Raw genomic sequence first — 10,363 nt, 5'->3', positions numbered from 1 at the left:
AGGAGGCTCTACACATTGCCTAAGAGCGATGTATGGGGGCGGGGGGGGAGGGAAATCCATGCATACCGTTACTCCCATGCGTCTTGAGAGTGAAGGTGAACATTTACACCTAAAAGGTACATGAGAACGGCTTATCCTTGGGAAAATATTAGACATACATCCTCAGCAATGCTTCCGTCAGCAGCTGCATGGTTGTTTGCTGGCAAGGGGAGGCACAGCAACCTCATTCATGAGTCAGGTGATTCCCTTGTTGCTCACTGCTCTTTGCAACCAGGAATAATCAGTTGCGAGTGCAAACATGCCAGCAAGAACAATAAGTGATTTGTGGAGGTAAGGGCAAGTCAGGTGCTTATTACACAGAAGCAGCATTGGAATTGCATCAGATGAGTTCCTTAGGGACTGCCTGCCTCTCCTGACCCTGTCTCCCCTCCTGGCGGTCAGTCATATTAAAGGGAAGGAGCCCCCCCTGCTAGCAGCTGCTCTAGGGAGTTTAAGGCTGTGAGTGTTCATGTAGCCAATGTGACTGTTCCCCTTCAATGGGCCACAAAAGCCCCTGTGGGTGAAAGCTCTGGCTGCCTTTCTGCTGGAGTTCAACCAGGTTTCAGCTGTTGCAATGGTACACAAACTGACACAGGCTCTGATCTCAAGAAGTGCTTTAAATTCCCCATGCCCACAGAACTTGGTGAGTGACAGGCACTAATGGCATTTCTATAATTATTGATGCCTCCCAGTAAATCTTAAAAGTGGGTTTAACTCCATCTGCCTTGTCTCAGATTGGGATCCAAATGCACAGGTTAGGTGAGCTGACCAAGGTCAGACAATGACATAGTAGCATTGTCAGGACATCTGTTCTTTTGGTAAAGCCACATGGACCAGAGAAATCAGAGAGGAACTTGTTGGCTTTATTAGTGTGATATCAATAGGAAAAAGATTTGCATACAGATAGTCTCAAAACTAAAGCACTGTGGGCACAGAAGATAAGGGATTGCATGCATTTTTCCTTAATACACAGCTAGAAACATCTTAAAGAAATTATATAAATAAGGTCAACGCTTCTGATTTGCTCTAACCAGAGCAGCATTGCCCTCCAGCCCCCAGGTCTAAGATCACACCTGAGAAAACAAGATAGATCTAAGCTGTAAGATGTAAACATAAGAGAAAAGCAGAGAATACAAACATCTGCAACTGTTAGCTGGTAGCCACATGGTGCAGCTACTATTTGTCCTATTAATATACTTGTAGCCAGAATTTGCTGATTGGTTATCAATAGAGGCAGTCTTGAAATGCTATTTTAAGGACTTCAGGAATTGTCAACCTCCCAAGGCTTCCACCAGCATAGGTATGCTGGCATAGCTGCAGGATAGCCAACACATGAGGCAGAAAGCTATTTCTGTCTGCATAGTTACACATTCTTCCCGCATGACATAAGCACTCTTCTACTGGCATAGCTGTGTCTCCACCAGGGTCTTGCTGGCACACCCATGTCAGCTGGGGATGTGATCTTCTCCAGCACAATTTGGTGCTCTTGGATGACACAGCTCTGTCAGCAGAACTTTATAGTTTAGATCAAGCCCAAGCGGGATGTAAGTGGTGCCTAGACTATTCCTGCAAAGGGATGAATTTCACACTAACCTAAGTATTACATTCTGTTGTACAATTTGTTGATCAAAATGGGTTGGAATTTATTTATTTCACGTAGCGGAACATGCACCAAGAGAGATCTCAATGGCATTTTATTAGCTGGACAAAAATCCCAAAGTCTTAATTCAGTTAAATCATAAAGATGGTATGAAATCAAGCTTCAGTTCAATTACAGAACAGTACTGAGGAGTAAAACAACATACCACGAACTGGATGCTACTTAACTAAACATAAAATCTTTCCTGATATATATATATATATTTTTAACAGGTTTGCCTTCATATGACATGAGAGTGTTATACATCAGCCAAACATCTTCCCAAAGCTTTGGCTGGTTAAGTACTTACCAACAAGACCCTAGCACCACAACATTAGGGTCAAAGGTTTACTAACAGATAATATCAGAATCCCAATACCTTAATTTGTAGTGATGTCCCCCATTAAAGTTTCTGTGCAAATCCCAGTCTACATTCATACCTCGCAGGGCAGATAAAGTAGTCCATGAAATAAATGCATGTAGGAAGCTCACAATCCCCGCCCCCCAAAGAAGAAATACAATTAGAAGCATCAGAAGAAAATACACAAGGAAAAATACTGATATTGTAACAGTTTGCACAAGGTCATTGGAACAACTAGAACCCAGAAATGCAATTATATTTATTATACATCTAAAAAAAGGAGAAAGAATCATATTCTAATATCAATAACTTGAAATAACTCTGACATAATTTTACAGAGCCATAGTCTAAGAAAAGCCAGGTTGCTTATATTATTTATGTTTCTATTTCACTTGCACCTGAAATTCAAGTGCACAAACCCCAGGAACATACTGATACAGTACAGCCAACCTACAGGCACAATATTCAGTATGGAATTGGCCAGTTTCTAAAGGTGAAGTATACCCTACACACCATTTTGAGTTCACAGTACATTTGGTACTTAAGACTCTAATGTAAGCCTTAAGCAAGATTCAAATGCTGCATAGGCTTCTGTGCAAGTCCCTCTAGTCTACAGAAGGAATTTCACCTTCAGGGTAATACCACCATACCAGGCAAGTCAACAATTACTCAAAGGATCTCAGAACACATACACTGTTTTAACGAATCCTATACATAAAGCAAACTTGAGTAGGCTTCATTACGACCAGTTATCCGACTCTTCCAGTCATGTCATAGGAATGGTGTCTGTGAACCACAAGAGTTTAGAGACAAAAAATAAATACTTATTTCTAAAGAGCTGGTTCAGTAGGACTTGTCCTATGGAACTCACCTGAGTTAAAAAAAATAAATAAATGAACAAACAAGTCATAAAGCATTTACATTTTAGCTAGACAAAGAGTTTATATACATTTTTCTTCCTGCAGTACCCTCTTGCCTCAAAGTGGGGCTCTACAAGTTTAGACAAAAGAATGTAGAAAAAGAGGATAATTGTTATGGCTGGGAATAAAGTCCTGAGTTCTGATATTTTAATATTTACATAAAATTTTCTTGTCTTGAGGCTTTTAGCAAGTGAGTGTGAAGGTAGATGAGTTAGTAGTTAAACAGTGTGAACACACAATAGCTCATAGGAGATTACTGAAGAGAAGATGAAGGACTACATGGCTGGCACAAAACACAGGAGGACTCATGAACCAGCAGTCAAACTACCCATCATTGGACCAGCACAGCAGCTGAAATGACAGAGTGAAGGAGAAAGGCACTTGCCAAAAGGAGAGAGGCTTGAACAGGGGATGGAAAAGGCAACAGTGGCCACAAGGTGCCCCCAAAACTAAGGAAATGCCAAGACCTTTTTCTTTCTACAAGTTGCATCAGCAACTTTGCTTGAATTTGCCAGGTTTCTGACAGTTTCTACAATTGAAGGTCCAGTCCCAGAAGATACATGACGATGTAAAATTAGTCACTCCTAAATCAAGATGCTGTTGGGATGAGATAAAAGTAGCAGCCATCTTTTTACCATAAACTATGTCAACCACACACACACAAATATATTTACACACATCTCTTCATGATGATTTCACCCGGGGGATGAGTCTTATGTTAGAATTGGTCCGTCTGCTTTCCAGGGCAGTCTCTACAGATTAATCACAGCTACCATCTTTCCAGCCGTCTCGCCAGCGTTCATCCACCCTGGAGCAGTCAAATTCAGACTTCCCTAATTTCCTGTTCACGTCATTATGAAGTAGGCAAAACCACTGGGATAAGTTATTTCTGCTGCTGGTGTCGGGCTGGTTTGTACGTAATCTGCAGAGGGAAGAGGAATCAAATGCTGTTTACTTCTTTACAGTCACTGATTTCAGTCTTCCAAAGCAGAGGTGTGGCTTGCTGATGGCCTGAGCCCCTCTCATCCATTAGTTCAAGACATGTCTCACAGAGCCCTGCAAACTGAGATCTGTATTCACTGTGGATTGCAGCTCCCCGTTAAATATGAAGATACTTGAAGCTGCATTGGTTTTATGCAAGTCATGTGGAGTCCAGAAATTTCTAGTCCCCTATCAATGATATTCCAAATTAGGTACTAATCAAGCAGCTAATCCATGGCAAAACACAAAGTAACCAGGTTTGTGAATATTCTGAAAAGAAAGAACTTCTTGACAAATGTTACTGAGCTGATTTTCCATGTTTGGCTCCTTTCAACTAAGTTAGTAACTAATTTTCAAACTGCCCTTCTTTGTTTTATATTGTTCCATTTGTGGATAAGAAATTAGCTTGGCATTATAGGAGAGGCAGGTCTGTTCTCTAGCAGACAGAATATACACTAGCTTTATTCAAGTTTAGAGCTATTCCTTCTACTCATCTCCATTAATGTAGCTGATTATTTAAGTCATATGGAGGAGGAATTTTATGAGATGAAAAAAGATCAACTTCATTTCTACAATGACACATTTTAATTGGTAATTACAGATTCTGCATTATGCATCCAGTAATCATGATAAATTGGAACCCATACCAAAGCCCTGAAAACACTGCTGGAAGAGTTTCATACAAGACAGAAGGTGTTGGTTTTGTTTTACCTCCCTTTACAATAAGAAGCCCTGTTCTGAATCTTGAAGCACCTTATGAAAGAAGCATTCAAACACTCTATATACTGCTCCATGTGGTTTGTATCTCGAAGTTGGTCAGGATTGTTGAAATGTTTGATATCAAAGGTTTAAAGTTTATCACACAAAACATAAGTCTCAAACCAAATGCACTGTTGGCAGTACCAAGACTTGAAGATGTTACCAAGTACCACACACCATTTGGCTCTTGGCCCCTCTGCCAAGACTGGTAACGTGGGACCATTACTAGAAGTGTTTTTGTGGAGTAGGCAGTTGCCCACTGAAAGCTAGGCCATGATCCAACAACTAACTCATTTACCATACACTGTGAGATAGCTGCATGGTGTTGCTAGCAAGTGGATTTGAACCACCAAATATACAGAACTCCTTTATGTAGTTTTGAGAGGTATAGGGCTGTTCAAGCTTGTCGGTCTTGAGACCGTGTGCATCCTTGATTGACTCAATCCCTGAACAACTCACTCATTTTTTACAATATGTAACAGATATGAAGAACAAGCATTGGAAAAGTGAATGACTTCATGCCACTGGAGCGACAGGACCTCAGGATTTTACACTGGCCTCTTTCCTGCTGATGCATCGATAAAATACAACTCACCTTTCCCTCAGATCCTCTGCACATTCATCACATGGATAAAACTTAGAAAACAGGTTGATGAACTGGGTCATCTCTTGCTGCTGCATACTGGTGGGGTGGTCTGGGTAGTACGCCGCCATCGTGTGAAGGACAGACCACGTGCTTCTCCCCAGCTCCTCTCTATCTAAAGGACAATTTGGAGGCTGCTCCTTTTCCTCGTCAACGCTCGCTTCCTGGGTCAGGGAGAGAGTAGCTATTAATTCAAAAGCAGAAAAGCAAAACCCCTTGAAACGGGTCCCATGCACATCACATTCCTATTACCCATTCAATTTGGGGGGCTTCCGGAAACCAGCTGATTAAACCAACCCTTGCCCCCTCCTTCCACCCCTCCAGCCTGACAGCAGAACCGGGAGCCCATTCCCGCCCCACAGCCCCATAATTAGGGGGTGGCTTAAGGGAGGAGATAAGAGCCCAGGCCTGCCTGAGGGCCCTCACCCCGGGGGCTGCAGCCGCCTGCTTCCGCTGCTCCCGGATCCAGCTCTTGAAATCCGTGCAGGCCCGGCACGGCTTCTTCGCGGCATGCTCCGCGGCTCCGGCTCCGGTTCCGGCCCCGAGCAGGGTGAAGGGGAAAGCGGCTGTCGCCGGGCCACTCCGGCTTTCGCTGGGCGCCGCCATCTTAGAACCGCTAAGCATGCTGGGCCGGATGTCCGGGCTGCCTGTCGCCATCTTGGAACCGCAAAGCATGTTGGGCCGGGTGGCCAGATTGCCCGTCCCACTCTTGGAACTGCAAAGCATGTTGGGCCAGGAAGGCTAGGTTGCCTGCCGCCATCTTGGAACCGCAAAGCATGTTGGGCCAGGATGGCTGGGTTGCCTGCCGCCATCTTGGAACCGCAAAGCATGTTGGGCCGGGTGTCTGGTCTGCCTGACGCCATCTTGGAACCGCAAAGCATGTTGGGTCGGGTGGCCGAGGAGGTGGCTTGGTGCCTCAGAACTGAGAATGAGGGAGGGGAAGAAGAGCTTCTGGGAGAACCTAAGGCTTCCCCCTGTCTGGTAAGGGGCTAGCACTGGTCCCTCTCTCCCCCTGGACTCCAGCTGCACCAGAGCTGACCCCACGCACCCACAGCTGACAGGGGCCTGCAAACAACTCCTAATCTGGGAGTTTTGTGCTTCAGGTTTTCCTTCACCTTCAGAGACCCCCAGGGGAAGCTTGCGGGGGCCGTGCACCTTCTTGCCACTGTATTGTGATGGCTAGCTTTCCTCCCTTCATGCAGAGACCAAAGGAAGGAAAGAAATGAGGAGATCTGAGCCTAATAAGGTCGCAGAAGGTTGGCCAGGGGCCTCCTTAGCCTGTGGGTTTCTTACAGCTCTTTAGCCATGCAGCGTTTCATTCTGTAGGGCCTGTTGCAGAGCTTGCTGAAGTCCTTGCAAAGGTGCCCATTGATGACTGGGGGTTTTGTACCTGACTGAGGGAACTTATTTTAACAGTGCAAAAAGCCTATGGAGGCCAATGCCTGTTTTTCAGTAGCGAGAGGCCAAAGAGAAAAGAGGGACTTTTAAAAAAAAAAAAGTGAAGTAAAACCTTTGTAGCCATGAAGAGACGTCACTGACAGTTTTGCTTCTTTCTGCAAGCATTTATGCATCTAAATTATTTCGATGCCAATGGGATTATGGTTTGGGTCACACAAAAGTGTTTTCAGGATTGTGGCCTAACCCTTTATATCAATGATTTTAATGATGTGGAATGAAGACTATGTAAAAGGGAACAGAAGGGGTAAATGTTTGCTCTGACAAACCTTTGTTTTCTTCTGTGACTGGCCCATTAAACATTAAGCACTGATGTCATCCCCTAAGAATTTACAGGGGGTAGGGATCAGATTCCTGTGAATCACAGATGAGAGTAGGAAGCCTCTTTATTTTTTGCAGATGTGTTAGATGTGCACACAAACATGTTCACTTCTATCATTTTTAAAAATATGCACCCAGTTCAGTTCTTATTGTATTTGAATCATAGTAACATTGATCTTATTTCCCATGGTGTCTCCATGCCCTAGTTACACGAACCATCCTCCCAGCCTTCTCGCCAGCGTTCATCTACGTGGGAGCAGTTGAACTGGGGTTTTCCCAACATTTCATTCACTTCATTGTGAAGAAGACATAGCCATTGGCATAGCTTCTTTCTGCTGCTGGTATCTGGCTTTTTTGTGTTTAATCTACAGAGACAGAAAATAATCACATACTATTTACTTCAGTCCAGAATCACTAGTTTCACTCCCTAGACAAGAAATGGCTATCTGAGCGTGCTGAACTCAAGATGGGAACATATCATGCAAATACCTGCCTCCTTCATAAGCCAAGCCTTCATATTAATAACTAATAATAGTAATTGTGGGGGTTCTTGCAATTTTTTTTTTTTTAGCTCTTCAAGCTTCTGACAAGTTATTGATGCCATTTATTTCCAATTGAACAAAGCTGAATACTCCTGGAGCAAATTGCTCCAGTGCTCTCTAATGCCATAAAATCCCTATTGACCAGCTTTCTTTCAGAAGAAACTTTTTTTGAATCACATTTAGCTGATGTTTCAAGCATCTTGTAACTTAGTCTTTGAAAACCAGTCTCCCTCTCCGAAATACAACCCTGTCCTTGTTGGTTTCATGTACTTGTCTGCCAGGAACTAAGTTTTCATCTGGGTTTAGAAAGCACCGAGCCCAGTTGTGATTGTTAATGATATCAGAAAAATACAATACAGTTTGCAGTGTGTGTAATGAATGAGTTCCAAGTTAGGGCATATATAACTGCTTTCTAAATGAAGGAATATATATTGACAGTTATTGCTTAACTGTTTACTGCTTTATGGTGATTACATTAGGGCTATCAATTCTTTTACTTGTTAGATAGAGACCGTTTTTTTAAAACAAAAGTCATTGGCACCAAGGGCACAGGCTTTCAAGTATCCAGAATGTGTGTATTCTATATAATTTAGTCATTAATTATAAAAAACTGAAACCAACTAAAAAGCAAGGACAGTATCACTTGCTAGTGGAGGGTTTGTTTTTTTTAATGAGTAACAGAATTTCCCCACACACACATTTCTAAACTTTATTTCTAACCTTCTTTTGAAAGGAGACTTCAGTACCTTGGTTGTTGCGTCTTACTCATGACATGCTGTACCAGCATTACAGGTAGAATATAACATGTAGAAATAACTAAACAGTATTTGCACCTCTGGGAAAGCAACTTGCAGTTTATACTGACAGAGTTCTGAAGCCAGCTCACCAAGGTTGTGTTGAGGCTTGTGTATTAACAGGATTGCACTGGTTAACTTAAGGTATAATGTTTAAACAAATGTAATTACATTCAAGTCTGTGGCTCACCTGTTCCTTAGGTTTTTTGCACACTTTTCACAGGGATAAAACTTGCTAAGTAAGTCAATGAACTGAGTCATATCAAGCCGCTGATCATTGCTGGGCTCATCTGGGTAATATGCTGCCATGGTGTGAAGGAAAGCCCACACATTTCGCCCCAGTTCTTCTGTGTTGAGTGGACACTCTGAAGCTTGTACTTTCTTCCTATTCTGGGGTCAGGAAAGTCAAATGTTTTACAAGCATGTTAGGACTGTGGTAGAACAGCCCTTTCCACTTAGCTTACCTAGCTCATTTCTAGGCTAGCCTCATGCTAATGGGGAATGACATTTCAAACTCCACAGCATATCTGTTTTATCAGTGAAATTAAGCTGAGGGTTCCACAGATCTTATCAGGGATTCTGAAGGGGAAGAAAAATAGGGCTCACTCTCTGGAAAAAGGTCAAAGTCGCCTTGAGGGTCTGCAAGTAAGGAAAAATGAATCTGGTAGTTTTTAAGGGAAGATGTTCAATGTATTAACAATGGGGGAAGACGAAGACAAGAGTTAATAGGAACAGCTGCTTAGGATCAGGTTGGAAGTTGTAGGCAGTTTCAGCTTGGTCATCAGCCACTGGGGGGGCATAAACCACTTGAGGTTTATGGAGCTGTGATTTCCATAAGCTGTGTGCACTTCACATATTAACTGAAATCAGGGAGTGACTCTTATGGAAGCTTATAGACCCATGCTTTGTATTTTACAACATCTATAAAGATATGACATACTGTCTGTGGATACAAAAAGCCTATTTTCTATGTGGGGGCCCAGCATCCATTCCTATCCTCCTTTGCCACCTACTGGTAATTCCAGTGAGTTCCTTAGGGTTGATGATCCCTGCCCATCCCATCAGCCATTCCTTCCTACACTCTTTTTGTCTGCTTCTCGGGAAAATGGCTGTCCACAACTATTTCCATAGGCCAATTAGTCCTCTTTCCCTCTGTTTTACCTAGAGGAACATTACTCATCTGTCCCCCACCATTCATGGGTGGTATTGAGAAAAAATTCCCTGTCCACTTAACCATTCCTGCCTTCCACACTGAGTTGCCCTTACCTTGTCTGCTGAGCCCAACCTCTTCCTCTTCCCTTGTTTCCTTTTCTTTGAGCTCTTGCAGACATGGCAGTCTTTCCTCCTGGACTGATTCTTGGCCACAATAAATGGGCCTCCCATGAGGAGAGCATTCCGAGCTTGGTGGTCCATAGCTGTAGAGGTGGAAGACGTGTTGCGTTTCTTCTTGCAGGGCACTTCTGGTTTTGGTTGACCCTGTGCATCCAACCCAGCCCAGCTGCTAGGGGCAGCAATATCAGTATGGCTAGAAGAATCTGAAAGCTCAGAAGGAACACTGGGAGGAGAAGGTGGCTTCTTTTCTTGCTGTTTTTTTTTCCAATAAAACACCAGTAATAGGTGGGTTTTCTTCTTGGGCTTGGCCTGATGCAGTGGTGCCATTGGAGACAGATTCCGAGTTTGGAGGCCGCAAGGCAAGTCTCCCACTGGGGACACTATTATTTAGAGCATGAAATAAGTGTCTGCCTTTTCTTCTTCTTCACATCCTCTAGGCAAAGGAAACAATGTGATAAATTCACTAATAAAACACCCTCAGTCCAGCCAGGACAATATAGCTTTAGTGTGACTCTCATATAGCCTTCCTTGCAAAGCCCTGAGCCTCAGACACTGTGGCAACCCAATGTGAAATGTA

At 43.3% G+C, this 10,363-nt stretch overlaps 2 protein-coding genes across 2 annotated transcripts; both read right to left on the bottom strand.

Moving 5' to 3' along the window:
- Nucleotides 1-887: 887 nt before the first annotated feature.
- LOC149855141 (FAD-linked sulfhydryl oxidase ALR-like) lies at nt 888-6,012 on the bottom strand. Its single transcript, XM_090024582.1, has 3 exons — nt 5,769-6,012; nt 5,295-5,506; nt 888-3,881 (listed from the first exon to the last, which is right to left on the bottom strand). The coding sequence occupies exons 1-3, from the start codon at nt 5,997-5,999 to the stop codon at nt 3,719-3,721; spliced, it is 606 nt and encodes a 201-aa protein (XP_089880708.1). The 5' UTR covers nt 6,000-6,012; the 3' UTR covers nt 888-3,718.
- A 1,308-nt stretch (nt 6,013-7,320) lies between these two features.
- Nucleotides 7,321-10,113, bottom strand: LOC149855140 (FAD-linked sulfhydryl oxidase ALR-like). The gene is made up of 3 exons (XM_090024584.1): nt 9,721-10,113; nt 8,645-8,844; nt 7,321-7,483 (listed from the first exon to the last, which is right to left on the bottom strand). The coding sequence occupies exons 1-3, from the start codon at nt 10,111-10,113 to the stop codon at nt 7,321-7,323; spliced, it is 756 nt and encodes a 251-aa protein (XP_089880710.1).
- Between the last annotated feature and the right edge of the window lie 250 nt (nt 10,114-10,363).

This window comes from Crocodylus siamensis, chromosome 12, assembly GCF_052110815.1.
Source record: "Crocodylus siamensis isolate JL-2025a chromosome 12, ASM5211081v1, whole genome shotgun sequence".
Classification (NCBI taxonomy): Eukaryota; Metazoa; Chordata; order Crocodylia; family Crocodylidae; genus Crocodylus; species Crocodylus siamensis.
This window is presented reverse-complemented; position numbering and strand designations above follow the sequence as displayed.